Here is a 21,162-nt window from a genome sequence, read left to right on the forward strand (position 1 = left end):
TGCCATGTGGATGCTGGGAATTGAACTCAGGACCTTCAGAAGAGCAGTGAGTGCCATCTCTTCAGCACCATCACTTAATTAACAACAACAACAACAACAACAACAACAACAAAACAACCCAACAACTTTTGTGTGTTTTTGTAGACCAGAAGTCAGCTTTTAGTGTCATTCTTCAGGGGCCATCCATGTGGGCTTTTTATTCGTCTGTTTGTTTTGTTATTTGAGACAATGTCTCTCATTAGTTGGAATTTGTTAAGTATGCAAACTTGGATGGCTAATGAGCCCCAGGAATCCAGTTGTTTCTCCCTCTTCAGCACCAATATTACACTCTACCACACCAGATTCTTTTTTTTTTTTTTTTTTTTGGTTATTTGAGACAAGGTTTCTCTGTGTAGCCTTGGCCATTCTGGACTCACTTTGTAGACCAGGCTGGCCTCGAACTCACAGTGATCCGCCTGCCTCTGCCTCCCGAGTGCTGGGATTAAAGCACACCAGATTCTTGTGCTCACACAAGCACCTGAGCCACTAAGCCAACTAATTCCACAGCCTGTTCCACCCCCCCCCCACCCCCCCCCCTCCCCCCCCCCCAACCCCCAGAGAGGGTTTCTCTGTCCTGGACTCTCTTTGTAGACCAGGCTGGCCTCCAACTCACAGAGATCCACCTGCCTCTGCCTCTGCCTCCCAAGTACTGGGATTAAAGGCTTGTGCCACCCAGCCCAGCCTTTTTGCCTGGTTTTATACTCTTGTTTTGTTTTTCGAGACAGGGTTTCTCTGTGTAGCCTTGGCTGTCCTGGACTCACTTTGTAGAATAGGTTGGCCTTGAACTCACAGAGACCTGCCTACGTTTGCCTCCTGAGTGCTGGGATCAAAGGTGTGCGCCAACACTGCCCGCCTGGTTTTACAGTTTTAAAGTTAGCTGCGTGTAAAGGAACAGAACAACAGCAAGCAGGACAACAAGCTAATTGCACAGTATTTAAAGAGAGACATTGGAGCTGGAAAGATGACTAGCACATGTCATCTCCTGGTGGGCAAGAGGATCCGAGTTTGGTTCTCAGCACCCACATCAGGTGCCTCAAAACCTCCTGAAACTCTGGCTCCAGGGGATTTGATGCTCTCTTCTGATCTCTGTGAGCACCTGCATACATCTGGGCATACACAAACAGAGATACACACATGTACACAAATAAATAACAACAACAACAAAAACAACAACTACTACTTACCTGTTTCCCCAGATATGGAAAACTCAATTTGTGGCAGGAGGGTAATGAACTCACTATGCTGCGGAGGCTGGCCTTGAACTCTTCATCCTTCTGCTTCTACCTCTCAAGTGATGGGGTTACGTGTGACTATGCACGGCCCCTTTTCCTTTTTGAGACAGGTTCCCACTTGGTGGCCCTGGCTGACCTCAAACTCATGATCTTCCTGCTTCAGCCTCCAGTGTGGCTAGGATTACACACTTGTACACATTAATTGGAGACAGGCTCTTACTCTGTACCACATGGCCTAGAAATCACTGAAGAGCTAGGCTGGCCTTGAACTTGGGGTGATCTCCTGGTTCAGCTTCTTAAGTGCTGGGGTTATAGGTATGACCTACAATGCCTGACAAAACCTATTTACTCTGTGTGTGTGTGTGTGTGTGTGTGTGTGTGTGTGTGTATGTGTGTGTTGCTAGGGATGAAACCCAGAGCCTTGTGCATGCTAGGCAAATATCCCTAAACTACATCCCCAGTTCTTTTCTATCCATCTGTCTATAAGGTTTTCTGTGGTGTGCAATGCCAATTTTTGGGGTTTAAAAAATTTATTGTCTGGGGGCTGGAGAGATGGCTCAGAGGTTAAGAGCACTGGCTGCTCTTCCAAAGGTCCTGAGTTCAAGTCCCAGCAACCACATGGTAGCTCACAACTATGCATAATGAGATCTGGTTCCCTCTTCTGGAGTGCACGCATACATGCAGGCAGCACATTGTATACATAATAAAATAAATAAATAAAGAAAATAAAATATTGTTTTTCCAACATGCTGAGAATTGAACCCAGCGATGGGAGGCAAGCCCTGTGCCTCTAAGCTGTATCTCAGTCCTTTCCCGCCCCCCATTCTCTGAGATTATTTTATATTTAGTTGTGTGTGTGTGCCTGCCTGCCTGCCTCCGGAGGACAGAATCTGACATCCTCCTGGAGCTGGAGACTCAGGAGTTTACGATGGGCCTGATGTGGGTCCTCTGAAAGAACGCATTCACTCTTAGCTGCTGAGCCATTTCTCCAGCTCCTCTATCATCTTTTGGTGACAATCTGCTGATACTGGGTCCACTTTCCTGTCTGTTTTCCAGTCTGTCGTCCCCACCACTTGCTATTACTCCTACCTTATCACTCAGTCATATTACTTGCTCATTTTGCCACTTGAGTTTGAGGTCTGGCTCAGAACACAGCTCTAGTAGAATCTAGGTCAGGGGTTTGTCTTTTGTTTTAGCCAATTTCCCAGCATACAGCTGTCACTCAATTAATATTTGAGTGATCAAATGAACTAACTCTTCCTAGTGAACTTTTACTAAGTGCTTATTATGTGCAGGGTGTACATCTCAGAGACAGTGACCTCTGAAAATTCACAATCACAACTATAGTGGGAGGGCAGATATGTTTATGGCCTAACTCTGCCTGCAGACTGATTTTGAAGGGTGATACAGGTAGCAGTTTCCTCTCTCTCTCTCTCTCTCTCTCTCTCTCTCTCTCTCTCTCTCTCTCTCTCTTGTCTCTCTCTCCCTCTAACACAGTTTCTCTGGGTAGCCTTGGCTGTCCTGGAATTTACTCTGATGAGCAGACTACCCTCAATCTCACATAGATCCATCTACCTCTGTCTCCCAAGTGCTGGGACTAAAGGCTTGTGCCACCACCTAGGGCAGTAGCAGTTTCTTTAAAAGTTTACAAAGTTGCAGGCCTGTGGTGGCACAAGCCTTTAATCCCAGCACTCGGGAGGCAGAGGCAGGTGGATCTCAGTGAGTTCAAGGCCAGCCTGATCTACAAACCCAGTCTAGGACAGCCAAGGCTACACAGAGAAACCCTGTTTTGAAAGAAAAAAAAAAGTTTACAAAGTTTCATTTGGCACATGTGGAGGTTCGAAGAGAACTCGTGGGAGTCAGTTCTCTCCTGCAGTGTGGCCCCTGGGGCTGGAGCTCAGGTTGTCAGCCTTAGGTTGGCCTTTCTAAGGAGCTATTCAACCATCTCTCTCTAGAATAACAAGAGGTTAACTTTATTGGGGGGGGGGGGGGGGGGTAGGGGAAGTAGGGTGAGGAAGGTTTCCGGTAGAAGCAACAATAGATGCAGATGCAAAGGCTCTGAAGCATGTTTGATGTGTCTGGGAACTTCCTGAAGGCCCCGTGGATCACAGATCGATTGTTTAGTGTCTGAGGGTCTGGGTTTGACCCAGCATACTGCAAAAGAGTACACATACATACACACACACACACACACACACACACACACACACACACACACACACCACACAAAAGAAAAGAAAAAAGGCCAGTGTGATAGGAGCTTTAAGGAGGGGGGAGAGTGGTAGTAGATGACGTCCAACATGTATTTTTATATCAACAGCCTAAGCCTTAAGCCAGGCAGCTGTTGGGCAAATCCGTGTTCTGGTCTTCAAAGGCCTTGCTCAGAACAGGAGCTGGTTTATCACTGTCAGAAAGGAGACTGGGCCTAATCCTGCCTCCGGTGCCAAGGACAGGGGTAGGGCACAGAGGTTTCAGTCAAGATCTGCTGACAGTATGCTGGAGAAGGAACAGGAAGTATAGGCCTTGTTAGAGGAAGCCTGGGCGGGGTTCTCTGCTTTTGGGGCACTTATTCTCAAGTCGATGCCACCTCCTCTAGCTGAATCAGAGAGATGGGAGGAACAGGGCAAAGCCCCATAAACCTCAAGAGGCTGGGGCTTGAGGGGTTGTAAGAGCTTCGAAAAGGCATTTGATGAAGATCAGAGGGGCAGGAAGGGGGCTAGAAGGCAGACAGACCTTTTAGGCTATGCACAGATGAAATTCTACCTACAGTGGGATGGACATTTCATATTGCATTTTAGCACAATTTCTTCTAGGGGCTCCCCTTCTCTTCATTAACCCTTTAGAAAGGGTTAGGGCCACTTAGGAACTAGTCCCGACTGCAGTACTTAGATGTGGCCACCAGGGACCGCTGCATACATGGGGGGGGGGACGACGGGGGACAGGACGCGCGGGTTTTCCTGAGCCGCAGAGATGCGGAAGCCGATTGGCTGCGAGGCACGTCGAAAGGGCGGAGCCTAGGAGCCCGAAGTTGGGGGCTGGGAGCGCGCCCCCGGTCCAAACCCAGGCGGACTGTAGTCAACTCTGGCGGGTGCCGGTCGGTTATCGTAGTGCCGAGATTTCTGCTCAACCTGGCCTTACAGTGGGGGCAGCGGAGCAGCGCTGCGGCCTGGAGATCCGGGCAGGGTAGTAGCTGTCATCGCCGTCGCAGGCCCGAGTTACCTGAGCAACTGCGTGTCAGGCGCCCGCCGGCCGGCGGGCGGTAGAGCGGGAGGCTGGGGTGCGCACGGCAGAGCCCGAGGCCCCGTTCTTGTCGCGGGGCCACGGTCCTGACGACAACCAGCGCAGGCCAGGTCCCCACGAGACCCCGCCAGTTGCGGGGGCCTCCGGCCTCCAACAGGTTATTCCGGGATAAGCAGGCTCTGGGGCGGGCCCGGGCTTCGCTGGGGGCCGGGCGGCGCGGGGCGGGCCGGCGGTAGAGCACGCCTCCGCCCACCTCGGGTCCGCCCCGCGCCGCCCTCCCGCCCTCCCGGGAGCCGCTGTCCCGGGCCTGGCCGGTGAGCGTCCGCCTGCTGCATCGGGCCACCAGGAGCCGCAGAGGTACAGGACCGGGCAGGGACGCTGACCTCGGCCTAGGAGTCTTAGGATCCTGGAGCCCGACCGTGCCCGCTGGGGCCTGCGGGTCGCACGCCAAAGCCCTAGCTGCAGCCGCTCACCGCTGGTCCGCGGGGAGAGGTCAGGTGCCCCCCTTCTCTCCTCCCTTCCCTCCCTCCCCCACCTCGGTGCGGGCGGGAGATCCTGCCCGCCTCCTCCCGCAGGGGTGCAGCAGGCTGCGGAGCTGACAGCGGCCCCGCAGCCACCCTGCTCAAACTCTCCGGAAGCAGCTAGAGCTCAGGCCGCCGCAGCCCCGGCGAGGTTGGACCCGAGGCTCCGATCCTTCTGCACCCAAACTTGGGCCACTTGACCTTAGGTTGTCGGAGGAGGCAAGCCCGCAGGTGGCTGGACAGCTACGGCGCTGCGAGGGCATCTTGCCTGGGAACCGTCGGCTGCACTCCCTGACTCTGGGATTTGCTTCTGGGATCCAAAGGTGTCCACATCAGGCGCATGTTGACTGAGACCTATCGTCATGGATGTGTGCGCCCGTCTTGCCCTGTGGCTTCTTTGGGGGCTTCTCCTGCATCAGGGCCAGAGCCTCAGCCATAGTCACAGCGAAAAGAATACAGGAGCCGGTGCTGGGGTGACTTCTGAGGAGTCTACCGAAGCAGGTAAGGCCTTGCTGCTTGTTGGGAACTTGACTGGCCCCAAACTGAGTGGCCCGAAGTGGTCAAGTTGCAATCTAGGCACATGTGAGGTTGGTGGTGGATACACCGTAGCACTCAGTAGTCCAAGAAGTTCTTTCTGTGTAGCAGTCCTGCCTAGTGTGACTATTTCCACTGAGCAACTTTTCTTATCCCTATTCGGGATGTTTTGGGAGTAGTGAGAAGCCTTTGGAGGTACCTCGACTTTTCAGATCAGCAAGGTTAAGACCCCATTCAGGACTTCTTGTCTCCAAGAGTGGCCTTCCCGGGTGTTAAAACTGCTTTTCGCTAGTTTCATCACGAGGTGTAAGGCGGTGGGTGGCAGCGGCGGGTTGAGGCCGCTTGGGATGGACAGGGAAGATCAGGGCAGGGCAGGGCTGTTTCCCTGAAGCTTGGTGTTCAGGTGTGCCCTTCGGTTCTAATCACCGTGAGAACCTTAGTCCCTCCTTACCCTTTGGAAATCAGATTCTGTCTTTTGGTTGTAACCATGTGAAATATCAAAGCAAGTCCTTAGATGGAATCCTGTTTACCACTAGGGACATAAATGGCCTTTTCTTGACTTCTCCGTAAAAAAAAAAAAAAAAAAAATCCTGAGACCACTTGCTGACTAAATCTGTTTCATCTGACTGATGAGACTAATAAGGAGTCCATGTTATTATTTTTAAGCTGTCCTTATTTTCCCTGTATACTTGTGGAGCTTTGTCTGGCAACAGTGGCTGTGGTCTATACTCTTGAAGTAGAAAGGAACCTTTTAAAAATTATTTTAAAAAATTATTAGCCCTGTATGTGGTAGCGCAGGCCTGTAATCCCAGTATTTAGGGATCTCTGAGTTTGAGGCCAGCCAAGACTACACAGAGAAAAACTCTGTTTTGAAAAAACAAACAAAACAACAAGAACAACAACAAAACCCCACAAAACCAAAAACCAAAACGAAAAAACCTCAACCAAACAAACAAACAAACAAAAAAAAAAAAAAAAGGAAAACAATTATTTTACACAAAACTTAGAAGTGCATCAGTTCTCTTTTTCTCACATCCTGTCACTACAATCTGCTCCAAACTTGTCTGAGGGATGGGGGCAGAGAATAGCTGGGGTGTTTGAGGATAGGAGAGCTCAGTTGGGGGTATGTCTGTGCTGGTATCTGCTGGGACAGGCTGGAAAAGACTATAAGTCATGGTGGGGGAAGAGGTAGGTCCATGGATTGCATTAGTGGTAGGCTTTTTCTTGGACTGCCCTCTTTCAGCTTTTTAAAAAAATTTAATTTAATTAATTTATTCTTGTTACATCTCAATGGTTATCCCATCCCTTGTATCCTCCCATTCCTCCCTCCCTCCCATTTTCCTCTTATTCCCCTCCCCTATGACTGTTCCTGAGGGGGATTTCCTCCCCCTGCATATGCTCATAGGGTATCAAGTCTCTTCTTGGTATAAGCTTTTTTTGGACAGAGTTTGGGTATACATTTATGTACTTCAAGGGCTGGTATTCAGATGAGTCCAGGACTGTCCCTGGTGTAAGCATGGAGTTTGGGCTGTTGCTTTTAGGAAAGGCCATTTCTACAAATGAATCCTGCATCTCCACAGGAAGTCTCCCAGACTTTGAAACTTAGCTTCAATATTACTTCTCATTGGTCTATGAAGGGAAAGATTGGTTGAACTGTGAAGTAACATTTTCCTTTTCTTTTTTAAAAATTTCAATTTATTATAATGTATGCAGACTGTATCCCGATTGCTATCCCCTTACTTGTATCTGAGTAGCATTTCTGTGGTCCCAGTGACAGACAGCCATCCTTGTTTATAATTGATCATGTATCCTTCTGTTTTCACTTCAGAATATGAGCGTATGGCATAAAATCAGTCTTTATGGAGGGTGTTCTGTACATCAGATCTTTACTAAAAGAATGCAGCTTCGAGTTTCAGATATTACCTAGCCTTTATGAAGTTGACTTTTGGTTGTGTGTGTGTGTGTGTGTGTGTGTGTGTGTGTGTGTTTTGCCTAAGGTAGAAAAGCATTCTAGCATTCCTTAGGAATACCTCATGACGAGTTTATGGAGACATTTTTCATACATCCTATTTTAGAGGACTGACTAGTTAGATTATAACACAAAGGCCTCTCTTTTCATCTTTATTTCCTCTTAGTTCAGAAATTGGCTTCTGTTGTTGTAGTAATTATATTCCAGGGAGGAAAGTCTCAGAGACTCTAGGTGTTGGGAATGTCTCTGGTTTTTGTGGGAATGTGGGTGTCCTACCAGTATTGTTTTGGTTGTTTGTTTCCTTGGGTCGCTGTGGAACTTTGGCTCAGGCAGGCCCTTTTTTTTTTTTTTTTTTTTTTTTTAAAGAAATGGTTTATTGCTTGGGCTATGCAAAGGGTTCAGGGAGGAACTGTTGAAATAGTCAGGGACTCTTGCAGTGTTTGCAGCCCTCTGTGTCCACAGAACACAGGAGTTTTACTTGGTGTTAAAGCTACCTCTTCTCTCATCCTCTTTCCTCTCTCCCTCGCCTTGTCTTTCTTTTTCTCTTGAGATTGGGTCTTCAGTAGCTTAGGTTGGCCTTCAACTTAAATTTTAGCTGAAGCTGGTCTTGAACTCTCGGTCTTTCTGCCTCCACCACTCAAGTGCTGGACTACAGGACACAAGACACCATACCTGCCTACTTAGCACTTTTCCCAGCCAGATTCAACATAACTGGTAAATTTGTGTGCTCTGTACAGTTTGTATTTTATAATTACATGACTTACTCTGCAAATCCTCACAATAGCCCCATTTAAATGCAGGGAAATGATGATAATACATCATCAATTTACAGGGCAGTGGTAGTGCATGCCTTTCATCCGAACACTTGGGAGGCAGAGGCTACAGATCCCTGTGAGTTCAAGAACAGCCCAGTCTACAGAGAGAGCTAGTTCCAGGACAGCCAGGGCTACAGGGGTAGGTGGGAAACAACAATGAAAAAAACAAAAAGTCCCCCAAAACCACCAAAACTAAAACTAATATGTATATATTAGTGAATAAATAAATGCTTTGGACTATCAAGGTGGCTCAGCCAGTAAGACCCTGGCTGTGCATATCTGGTGACCTAAGCTCAATCCCTGGGACTCAAGTAAAGAAAGGTGCAATGAGAGAACTGACTCCACACACACACACAAGAGAGGGAAGAAGGGAAGGAGGGAGAGGAGAGAAGGGGGGGAAGGGGAGAGGGGAAAGACTGGGTTCCTTGCTTGGTCTTTGAAGCAGGTGTGCAATGCTGAAGTCCTGGATTTCTTCCATCTGCTCAGGTCCTGTCCTGTTAAAAGACGTGCTAGGTGGGGCCTGGAGAGTGTTGTTGTTCTCTTGGCAGTTAGGTAGGCGCTGGTGACTCTGGATCTGAGATCCAAGAAAAGGGGTGCTTCCCCCCTCTTCTGGAGAGTGTGTTGATGAAAGAATTGTAACCCCACTCTCCATTTTGGAAGTATTTTTTTTAAAGATTTATTTATTTATTATATATAAAGCATTCTGCCTGCAGGCTAGAAGAGGGCACCAGATTTCGTTATAGATGGTTGTAAGCCACCATGTGGTTGCTGGGAATTGAACTCATGACCTTTGGAAGAGCAGTCAGTGCTCTTAACCACTGAGCCATCTCTCCAGCTCCTCCATTTTGGAAGTATATGCAACCAACCCATTACCATTTAGTCAGTCATAAAATTTGATTCTAAGGATTTTGCTAAAATCTTCATGTTGGCCAGGTATAGTGGCAGAGGAAGAGGTAGGTGGATTTCTGTGAGTTCTAAGCCAGCCAGGTCTACACATAGAGAATACTGTCTCAAAAAAAAAAAAAAAAAAAAAAAAAAAATGGTGCACTAGGGGTGTGGCTTAGTGGTAGAGTACTTGGTTAGTGGATGAAAATCCTGAGTTCCATTTCCAGCACCACTTAGAAAAAAAGAAAGAAAGAAATGCTTAATGACTTTTTCGTCTTTTCTACGCATACACCAAACATGATTAAAACCTTGACCAGGGACTGGAGAGATGACCCAGCTGTTAAGAACAGTTGTTGGTTCTGCAGAGAATCTGGGTTTGGCTTTCAGCATTCACATGGTGGCTCACAGCCATCCTTAACTCCAGCACCAGGGGCTCTGTTGCCCTCTTAGGACCTTTCAGGGCACCCGGCATGCACTTGGTGCACATAAATATATGCAGGCAAAACATTCATACACATAAAATAAAAATAAGCAACTCTTAAAAAAAAACAAACAAACCAACAATCAAAACCCTGGCCATGAGAGATTAGTGGTAGAGTGTTGTCTTTCATGCATAGTGCCCTGGCTTTGCTCTTCACTCAACACCAAAACCAACCCAACCCACCACCAACCAGACAAACAGAATCTCCTCTGAAGCTTGGGCTCGGGCTGTTCTCATTGGGCAGTGGAGAGAACTGTCCTGTCCCTTTTTGCTTTTTTAGAATACTGTACGAAGTCACTTTCTCAGGAAAGATCTGTCTATGGTTGTGTTATTCTAGGGCCCACATTTCTGGGCCTGACTCAAAATAATACCAGGAACCTGTAGACGCTAGGGTCATTGCTTGCAGAAACTCAGATGTTTTCTATAGAATGTGTATTGTGTTAGAGACCTCAGGTTTGGAGTTGTGGCTGCCATGTTAGGTGGTTTTGAGGGTCTCTAATCAGAAACTGGTTTAGCTAGAATCCAGCCTTGGAGGAAAGCCACCTCTGCAGAGTGCAGGCTGCCCCTCACTCAGCCTCTTTGGAGAGGCAGGTCAGAGCCCAGCCAGCCCACCCAATTAGCTTGCTGCTGCCTCCAAGGCTATAAATGGCCTGGCCATCTTGGTAGTTATGCTAATTTTAGCTAAGGGTGGCTCCTGGAACTGGGCTGGAGCCTAGAGTAGGTGGGTGGGGCTTGCTTGAAGCTAATACCATGGCCTGGCAAGAGGGATACACTATCCTGGGGCAGCTGGGATGTATTTACTTCCAGCCATTAGCTTTTTTTTTTTTTTTTTTTTAATTTGTTTATTATAATGTATTCACATTACATCCCGATTGTTATCCTCTCACTCTTCTGGTCCCCTTCCCACCCTCCCACCCTCTTCCGCTCTATTCCCCTCCCCTAGACCTCTGACAGAAGGGGACCTCCTCTTCTACCATATGACCACACCAGACCTTAGCTTTGACAACCACCTTTAGCTAGGTTAATTGATTCAGCAAACATTGAACAGGGCCAGCTCAGATGCTATTTATTCAACAAGTGTTTGAGTGACTGCACTGGGTCATACTGTGTATGTTTTCTGTGGGGATTTAAGGATGAATGAGAGCATTGTCTTCTTTATGGAAGTTGTATTTTGTCAGAGAGACAGTTAATAAGCACACAAATAAATATTGTCTTGTGAAAAATAGAATGGGAAAAATGCAAAAAGGGTGCTAGGGGAATGAGAAGGGACTAGAGGCTTAGTTAAACCAGGAACCTGGTGTCTAACGGGACAGAGATACAATACTATCAGCAATAATGACAGCAATCACTGTGTAGCTCTGACTGGCCTAGAACTTGCTATATAAACCTGGCTGGCCTCGAACTTACAAAGATCTACCTGCCTCAACCTCCCAAATGCTAGGATTAGAGGCTCATTATAAGCTTTTTTTTAAAATAACAAGCCAGGTCTTATTGGCTCTTTTTTTTCCTTCAAGATTTATTTATTTATTATTTTTACAGTGCTCTGCCTGCATGACAGAAAAGGGCACCAGATCACATTGTAGATGGTTGTGAGTTAACATGTGGTTGCTGGGAATTTAACTTAGGACTTCTGGAAAAGCAGATAAATGCTCTTAATCTCTGAGCCATGTCTCCAGTCCTGATTTTTTTCTTTTCTTCAAGATAGGGTTTCTTTCTGTTATAGCCCTGGCAGTCTTGGAACTTTCTTTTTAGACCACCAGGCTGGCCTCAAACTCACAGAGATCCTCCTGTCTCTGCCTCCCAAGGACTGAGATTGAAGGCATGTTCCACCATGTCCAACTTATAAGCTTTTATTTCATTTAATGATTACAACCAGATTCTGTGATAGATGTTATCCTTGTTTTATAGGGCAGGAAATTAAATGAGAGAGGTTAAATAACTTCCTCAGTGTTACACAGAGAGTAAAGAGCATCAGGGTTTGAATTTAGGGTTCTGACTTTTTCCTTAGCACTGTCTTAGCTAAAAAAAAAACCTCATAGGAGAGGGTGTGTGTATGTGTGTGTGTGTGTGTGTGTGTGTGTGTGTGTGTGTGTGTTCAGGCATACCTACATGCATACTTACATGCATACATTGAGAGAGCTGTGGAAAGTCCAGAGGACAATGACTAACCCTGCCTGGGAGAGCTGGGGGAGGCTTTATAGTTTTCCCCATAGTTTTCTCAGATCTTGGGGAGATTAAAAAGTGGTTGCTTAGTTAGAAGTTAAGCGATGGAAACCCCAAGTAGTTCAGCGTACTTGTTTTTATATGTGATGAAACTGATACCCAGAGAGGCATCAGCTGTAGGTTTCATAGTAGGTTATTGGTAGATAAACTAGACTAGAACATTTGAGCCAAAGATCTTGACTTAGTTATTCAGTGTGTACTGTAAAGGGAACTACCCAATGCGCCTGAGTCTATTTTCTTTCTTTTTTTTTTTTTTTTAGGCACACTTTGATATAGCTCAGGCTGGCCTTGAGCTTACTATGTAACTGAGGAGAACGTTGAGCTCCTGATTTTCTAGCCTCTATCTTCCAAGGACTTGGGTTACAGGTATATTTGTGCCACAAGGCTTGGCTTATTTAGGTAATATTAAATATAATGTAATGCACAGATTAGCCAACTTCAGATTATAACAGTATAGGCTGTGTAGGCAAAGGAAGAGGGATATGTATAGGTTACATTAGGCTAAGGTAACCAGGGAGGGTTGAAGAAAGAGGGTATTGTGTATGTGTGGGTGACCAGTGTGAACATGTGGGATCTCACTCCTGGGTGGTTTGGTAACTAGACAGGTGTGTCATTGTTGGCTTACTGTGTCATGTGAGTCCCTGTACATAGGAAGGGGGCGGTCATATATGACCTACTGCTGGTTCTCATAATCATCATAATTTTAAAATAACAATGAGTGTATATATTATTTTTAGTTTCTGTAATAATGTAATATGATAGGAGAATATTTATGATTTTGGCCAGTGACAAAATTTTTAGCTATTGTTAATATTGTGGTTGATTGCATATATTTTACATATACACATATGTTTAAAAGAAATACTTACTTGTGGTAAGAGACTATTCAAAATGATAATGTAGGCTGGGTGTATGTCTGTGATCTCAGGCGTTTAGGAGACAGAAGCGGGATGATCACCAAAAGTCTGAGGCTTTGGGTTAGAGAGTTGGCTCAGCAGTTCAGAGTATATGCTGCTCTTTTAGAGGATTAGAGTTCGTCTCCCAGGACCCTCATCAGGTGCCTCACAGCTGCCTATCGCCCCAGGTCAAGGTTATCCAGTGCTTCTGGCCAACTCACACTCATGTCCTGTATTCATCTCTATATACTCACACACGCACATGTACACGTGATTCAAAATAAATCTTAAAAAAATGTTTGAGTCTAGACTTGTTTTCAAGATAAATTCTGTGTCATCCATGGTTGTGTAGTAAGACCTTGTCTCAAAAACAAAACAAAACAAAACAAAACAAAACAAAACAGGGCTGGAGAGATGGCCCAGTAGTTAAGAAGACTTGCTTCATGCTGTATGGTGGTGGTGGTGCATACCTTGAATCCAGCACTCAGGAGGCAGAGGCAGGCAGATTGATTTGAGTTTGAGGCCAGACTGGTCTACAAAGTGAGTCCAGGACAGCTAAGGCTACACAGAAAAACCCTGTCTCGAAAGCAAGCAAGCAAACAAAGAAAAAGAATAAACAAACACAAAATAAAATAAAGCAAACAAAATAAAACAAACAAAAAATGAAGATATAATTTCTTTTCTATTCAAACTTAAAGGCTCCTAAATTCTGCTTGTGTGCTCTTGAGGGGTGTGGGGCTAAAATGCTAAGAATTTCTGCTCTTAGCTGAGCATAGTGCTGGCCACCTCTATTTTCTGCACTTGGGAGACGGAGCAGTAGGATGAGAAGTTACACAGTAAGTTGAAGGTCGGCTTTGGGCTATATGAGACTCTGTCTCCAAACTCAGACCACACCAAACCAAGACAGAGCAAAATAGGATTTTTGCTGTTTGCCAGATGTGGTGGATCATGTCTATAATCCCAGTACTTTGGAGGTGGAGCCAAGAGGATTGCCGTGAGTTTAAGGCCAGTCTAGGCTATAGACAGATACCCCTCTCTCCAAAACTCCCTGCTAAATTTTTGCTGTTTGGCCAGAAGGAACGAGGGCTCATTGAAGGCAGTGTTTGCTAGGTCCTCACAGACCTCAGGCTCTAGTCCTCTGTGGCTCCTTTGTTTCCTGATGGTGACCTTTGAGACACATTGCAGAGTGGCTTCATGAGCACCTGGTGGGACATTTCCATCGCTGTGGGAAAGAAGTCTCAGGAAACCCAGCAGCTCTGGCTGTCAGGCTCGTGGGGAGAAAAAAAAAAGGACATCAGACTTAGCTTACTATGGTTTTTTGTTATTGTTTATAAAAATTATTAAATACTAAGATAACAAAATATCAAATATCAGATGCACACAAGAAATAAACTAGTAACAATAAAGAGTTTTCTTTATTAAGTCAAGGGTACTTTGTATGATATTTTGTTATAAATACAGTACTTTATATATATATTTTCTTCCCTGGGATCTTTGTGAAAGAAGATAGGAGTGATTGTACTTTATTGTTTTTATTGTGTTAAGCCTATCCACTGTTGAAGTTTGTTGGAAAAGCTGGTCATTGGGGCCTGTTTGAATTATTTTTCTTCCTTTCAAATGTCTCATGTTTTGGGCCTTTTCTCAACCATTGGAGGTAGTACTGTTTACTTAGGGCAGTTTGTATCAAGTTTTATTTAAATTCATATCCTTCTTCAATCTTTTTTTTTTCTTGTTTTCTTTTTGAGACAGGGTTTCTCTGTGTAGCTTTAGCTGTCCTGGACTCGCTTTGTAGACCAGGCTGGCTTCGAACTCAGAGAGATCTGCCTGCCTCTGCCTCCCTGAGAGCTAGATTACAGGCGTGCGCCACCACCCCCAACCCCTCTTTAATCTTTTATTTACCCTCATTTTTGACATTTTCAAGAAAAATTTGTAGCTGACAATTTGCCTTCTAGAGCATATAGCTAAAAAGAGGCTAGTTTCAGAACAATAACTGGGAATCTGGGATCATTTTTTTTTTTAAACCAAAAACATTACTCATTGGTGTGCTCCAGAGTGAATACCTCTGGTATTCAGAACCTTTGTCTGTTACAGCCTTCATATAGTTATACTGCCCAAGGTGTTTGGCTGGTTAGTATAGCCACTCATTACAAACCCGTGTTGGGGACTGGCTCAGTTGTTAATGCTTGCTGAGCATGCATGAGGCCCTGGCTTTCAATTTCTAGCACTGCATGAACTGGGCATGGTGGCTCATATCTATAATCCCAGAACTCAGGAAGTAGAGACAGGAGGATTAGAAATTCAAGGTCATCTTTGAAACTAGCTTGGGATAGACAATTAAGTTCTTAGAACAAGGTTTGGTATGTGACAATACTATACATGTTATAAAGTTTGTGCATTTGAATTAGATTTTGTTAAGTAGTTTCAGTTTTACCGTAGATGACTAGGTACTTGAAAATTTGGAGTGGATTCCTTAAAGAAATAAGCTTCACTTATTTGGAAAGCTCATTCTTTCAGAATTTCATATTCACTACAGATCGTTGATAAGTCTTGCATTTGTTTTTAAAAGGTAAAATAAAGGCTAATGAGTGGTTCATTGGGTAAAAAGCTCTAACTACAGCAGCCTGATGACCTGAGCTCAGTCCCTGGAATGCACCATGGAAGCAGAGAACTGAGAGTTGTCCTCTGACCTCCATATGAATGTTATGACTACACACACACACACACACACACACACACACACACACAGACACACACACAGACAGACAGACACACACACACACACACTCACACACCATACATGCGCGCGCGCACACACACACAATAAAAAGTGAAGAGCTGGGCAGTGGTGGCACACACCTTTAATCCTAGCACTTGAGAGGCAGAGACAGGCAGATCTCTGAGTTCCAGAACAGCCTGGTTTACATAGTTCCAGGACAGCGAAGATCTCACAGAGAAACCCTGTCTTGAAAAACAAACAAATAAAAAAAAACTAAACAGAATATTCAACTCCACAATAAACTCCACAATAAAACAAAATTTTACTTGGAAGAAGTACTAACTAATTAATTTACTCTGTGTATGTGTGTGTGTGTGTGTGTGTGTGTGTGTGTGTGTATGTTAGGGGAGGGTGCATATGTCAGTCGTTAGAGGACAGCTTTCAGTAATAAATTTTTTCTTCTACCTTCAAGTGGTGTCCTTGCTAGTCCTGCCCCTGTCAACTTGACACAAGCTAGAGTCATTTGGGAGGAGGAACCTTCACTGAGAAAATATCTCTATCAGATTGCCTATAGATAAGTCTGTGGTGCACTTTATTGATGAGGGAGGGCCCAAATCACTGTGGGAGATGCCACTCCTGGGCAAGTGGTCCTGGGTTGTAGAAGAAAGCAGGCTGAGCATTCCAGGAGGAACAAGGCAGTAAGCTGTGTTCTTCCATGGTCTTTGCTACAGTTTCTGCCTTGACTTTTCCTCCAGGGCTACACAGAGAAACCATCTGGAAAAACCAGGGGAGCAGAGCAGTAGGGAAAAACTAATTCCACAGAGGACCTTGCTGAGAGGAGGGAGAGCTGGGAGAGCTGGGAAATGAGGTGGAGCTGGGTAGATGCCTACACAAAGTGGGATGATTGGTTTTGGTTTTCAAAAATGTCAGAGTTGGCCACATGATGAGATGAGGGGGTTTAGAATTCCAGCTCCTTTCTTTACTGGTTGTTTAGACATAGTGAAGAAGCAGCCATTTCTCTCTGCCCCTGTTCTTTTGTTTGTCCTAAAAACCGAGAACTCTGGAGCTTTATAAGGCACAGCACGATGTGAGCTATTTGGGTCCTCTCAGCATTTGTTTTTTTGTGGGCCCTAAAAACTTCAGGGAGACTCTTGAGTGGTTCTAAGGGTAGTGGCATCTGCTGTCTTTCCTCAGATGTAGACTCTGGGTACAAGGGAAGCAAGCTTTTATTTCAGGTTTACTTTTGGCCTTGAGAAAATGGTTAATAAAAATCTGGATTCCAGTATTTGACCTCATATCTGGTTTGAACTCTCCCTTTTTTTCTGGATAGACCCACTTCCCAGGCCAATCTGCAGTCTTGAGATGGTTGAGCAAATGAGCTTGGTCTTCAAGTGTACTGACTGGTTATTTCTTGGTGCATAGCAGATCATGACTAAATTTCAAGGCTTAAAATAAGCATTTTTATCTGTTTCTGCAAGTCAGTAATCTGGGTGTAGTTTACCCTGGTTGTGGGCTAGGGTCTTTCATGAGGTTAGAGTCAAACAGTTGGCTAAGGCTAAAGGCTAGGACAAGAATATGCACTTTCAAGCTAATGTACATTGCTTTTGTCAGGCTTTTGTTTCTTGTTACATGGGCTTCTTTATTGAAAAGTCTTATGATATGAGAGTTTGAAAAAAAAATCAACTTTAGAATTGTTATGCTATCATGTATTCCATAGTTGTTGGGAGACGGTCATTAAGATCAGCTCATATTCACTGAAGGATCACACAGAACCAGAGCATCTAATGAAGCTGCGCTTAGTGACAGCTTCAGTCATGCTCTGTGGGGAACGTTTTGTCAGTGTCTCTGCTTAGCAGTTTTGTTTGAAACAGTTATGGCTGCCTTGATCAAGTGGCTGACTAGGCATGGAGGAAGGCTGGGTCCAGGATGGGTAAAGCTCCCTTGGGTCCTGTTGCCCTGTCTTTGTTGGCTCTACAGTCTACATGGGTTTATTTCAGGTTAGACAAGAGGCAGCCAGATAAACAAAATGAACTTTTAGCTGCTTCTCCTAGCCTGGCATGTGGGATGGAGAAGGGAACCTTCTCTTGTGGTTCTCGCTGCAGTGTTTGCTGTGTAGCACTGAGATGGGTTAGTTCTGTGTTGATTGATTTTAAAATGTTATCTGAGATGCCAAGTGCTCCTTAAACCTTGCCTTCAAGGCATTAGGGAGGGGTCTCTCTTCATTTGATGGAAGAGTAAAAAAAAGAAAGAAAGAAAGAAAGAAAAAGACAGCCCATTGTGCTTTCAGTGTGGTGCAACTAGAACAAACCTGCCCTTTCCCTTGTTAGCCATATTTCCAGAGTTCCTGGCTGCCTCGTGTTGATCTCTGGTCTAGGTAATGGCCAGAAATCTCACTGGCAGGCAGGCTTCCAAGTCTCATGTGTCTCTAATTTTCAAAGTGTGATTCAGTAGCTCTGCACTTGTTTGGACTCTCTGGGTTATCTCAGGCCTCTCAAGAAGCTCTCAGAACTCTCATCACCACAGTGTATGTTAAAACAAATGTGCCTATGTTTGCCAAGTTCTCAAAGCCAGATGCTAAAATATACCCTTCATGTATGTATCTCCCTAGCTTAGAGAGAAATCGGTGCCTTGTGTTTCTATGAATACAAGGTCAACTTTTCTGTGGTCTTGTTTTGAGAAACTTCTCCTGACAAGGACAAAGGTCATTGGAAATAATACTTCATATATTTAAAGAGATAAATATGTAATTAACAACTCAAATAACTCAGTGATAAGAGTGATGATGATAGCTAGGATTTATTGAGCTTCTGGGTAGATGCTTTACAACTGTATAACGACCTTACAGGTGTATATTGTTCCAAGAACTTAAGGTAATTTTCTCAAGAAGACTAAACCGGGATTTGAATTTTTATCTGATCTTAAGACCACAAGGAATTCTATTTTTGTTTAATAACTCCTGTGGAGTTATTTAAGTCTGGATTTAAGTAAAGATAAGCATTTTGACTAGAAACAATACAACTATTAATGGCATTAGTTTATTCTACCACTGAGGTGGCCTGAAAGAAGTTAAAATTAGGAGTTTGGGGGTTGGAGAGGGAGAAAGAGTGACTATTTTACCTAGGGATTTTGAGTGGGTAGTACCACTTGGTGAAATGTTTAGCTACTGAGTATTTTATATTCAGCTGTATCTTCCAAAAGTAGTACTCTGGTTGGAGTGTTCTAGATATGACTCAGGGTAGTTGCTGCATCTCTACAGTGTCTTTGCTTCAGCTAACTAACATATCATTAGATCCGACAATCTCTGTTCAATAGAAGTATTTGGTATAATAGTAGGAGCCAGTTCTATTGTTTTATTTTATTTCAATCAAGGTTCTAATATAGCCCAGAATGGCTTCAATCTGAATATGTAGCTCTCTTGATCTTGTTGCTTCTCTCTCAAGTGCTGGGATGACAGTCATGTGCCACCACTCCCTGTTTATTTGGTATGAGTGTGGAACCCAGTGTTTGTGCACACTGAAGAAGTGCTTTACCAACTCAACTACCTAGTCCATATTAGGAGTAATCTAGACACTTTTACATTATGTTGTTTTTATTATTTTATGTGTATATAGGTGCAGGTGTGTGTGTGTGTGTGTGTGTGTTTGTCTGTGGTGTGGTGTGGTATGTGAGATCTTGGTAGTTGTTCCTAAGGTGCTGTCCACCATCTCTTTGAGACAGGATTGCCTTAGAACTCAACAAATAAGCTAAGCTGGTTAGTCAGCAAGCCCAGGGATCTGTCTGCCTTTACCTCCCTAGTGTGTTACAAATGAGTGCTATTATGCCTCACCTTACTTTTTTAAAAGAATATTTTATTTAACTTTAATTTATATGCATTAGTGTGAGGATGTCAGATCTTGGAGTTACAGACAGTTGTGAGCTGCCACGTGGGTGCTGGGAATTGAACCCAGGTCCTTTGGAAGAGTAGGCAGTGCTCTTAACCATCGAGCCATCTCTCCAGCTCTACTTTTTTTTTTTTAATTACAGTTTATGCCTGGCACTGGTGGGGCACACCTTTAATCCCAGCACTCAGATGGCAGAGGCTGGTAGATCTCTGAGTTTGAGGCTAGCCTGGTCTACAGAGTGAGTTCCTGGACAGGTAGAGAGGTACAAACAGAGAGAAACTGTCTTAAAAAACCAAAAAAAAAAAAAAAAAAAAGTTTTATTTAATATATGTGTGTGGGCCTATGTATATATGTATGTGTTGTGTTCAGACTTGCAGGAATAAATTCTTTTTCTTACTGTGTGGATCCTGGAGATAGAAACACTGTTATTTGGAGGTAGATGTTTTTGCATGATGAGCTGTGTGTTGGCTGATGCCTGTTTTTTGTTTTTGTTTGTTTTTTTGAGACAGTGTTTCTTTGTATAGCCTTGGCTGTCCTGGGCTTGCCTTGTAGACCAGGCTGGTCTCGAACTCACTGAGATCCACCTGCCTCTTCTTCCAGAGTGCTGGAATTAAAGGCGTGCACCACCACACTCTGCTTCTTAAGTCAAGTTCTTTAATGATTGATCTATCTCTAGTCCACATGATCTTATTTAATCTCACAACAGCTTTTAATATGAAAGGCAGCGTGTATGTGCAGTGACTTTTGATATGTATTATTAGTGCTTTCAGAAGGAAGAAGGGATCACCTCTACCTAGTGAGATCAGAGAAGCTTTGTGGAGGAAGTAGCCTCTTAGTGGGTCTCTGGTACTAAAGGCCAAAGTGTGAAGAAGGGGAAGGGAAACATGCCAGTTAGAGGCAATGCCATAAACAAAGGTATGGAGAGAGAAAAACTGGAGATTTGGGAGACATTCATTATTCCAGATTGCTGTGTGATAACTATGCAGGAAAGTGCTATGAAGTAAAGTACAAAAGGTTCACTGAAGAAAGGTCATGGAGGGGTCCAATGTTAGGCTAAAGAGCTTAATCTGGTGGTTCTCAACCTGTGGGTTGGATCACATATCAGATATCTTGCATATCAGATATTAACATGATGAGTCATAACAGTAGAAAATAACAGTTATGAAGTAGCAATGAAAATGATTTTATGGCTGGGGGTTACCATAACATGAGAAATTGTATTAAAGGATCAGGGTTTAGGAAGGTTGAGAACCACTGGTTTAGACTTTATTCTTAGGCAGGGAGAAGTCTTTGTAAGTTTTGAGCATGGAAGTGACAAGCCCAAGTGCTTTAGGAAGGTTGAATCTCATAGAATATTCATAAAACATTGGTGAGATTAAGATTTAAGGCAGAAGGGCTATAGGAAGGGGACTTTGAAGTTGTTCATGAGCAGAGGAGATGAGTCTTCCATGGAGGCAGAGTGACGGAAAGAGTTGAAGCCACACCACTGTTTTTAGTTTAGCCAGGAGACTGATTGTACCATTAACAGAAAACATGGCAGCCAGGAGTGCCAAGTGGAAGGGCAGTTGACCTTATTTGAAGTGCTGGGCAAGGGGCCATACTCCACAGTATTTCTGGAATCACTTTTTTTGCCATTAAGTTTGCAAACAAAGGCTGGGCCTTTGTTCTAGGAATATCAGAAAGGGTCATAGAGGTAGACAGTCCTGGATTCAGCCCCATACTTTGTCATT

General features: G+C 44.5%; 1 protein-coding gene across 4 annotated transcripts in view; it reads left to right on the top strand.

Annotated features, from left to right (window-relative positions):
* Nucleotides 1-4,789: 4,789 nt before the first annotated feature.
* Stim1 (stromal interaction molecule 1) overlaps nt 4,790-21,162 on the top strand; it is a 160,516-nt gene continuing 144,143 nt past the window's right edge. For all 4 annotated transcript variants that reach the window (XM_051149107.1, XM_051149105.1, XM_051149106.1 and 1 more), the window contains exon 1: nt 4,790-5,533. In XM_051149107.1, coding sequence (XP_051005064.1) covers nt 5,395-5,533 — 139 coding nt within the window. In that variant the 5' untranslated portion in view covers nt 4,790-5,394. The remainder of the gene's footprint in view (nt 5,534-21,162) is intronic.

This window comes from Acomys russatus, chromosome 7, assembly GCF_903995435.1.
Source record: "Acomys russatus chromosome 7, mAcoRus1.1, whole genome shotgun sequence".
NCBI classification, from domain to species: domain Eukaryota; kingdom Metazoa; phylum Chordata; class Mammalia; order Rodentia; family Muridae; genus Acomys; species Acomys russatus.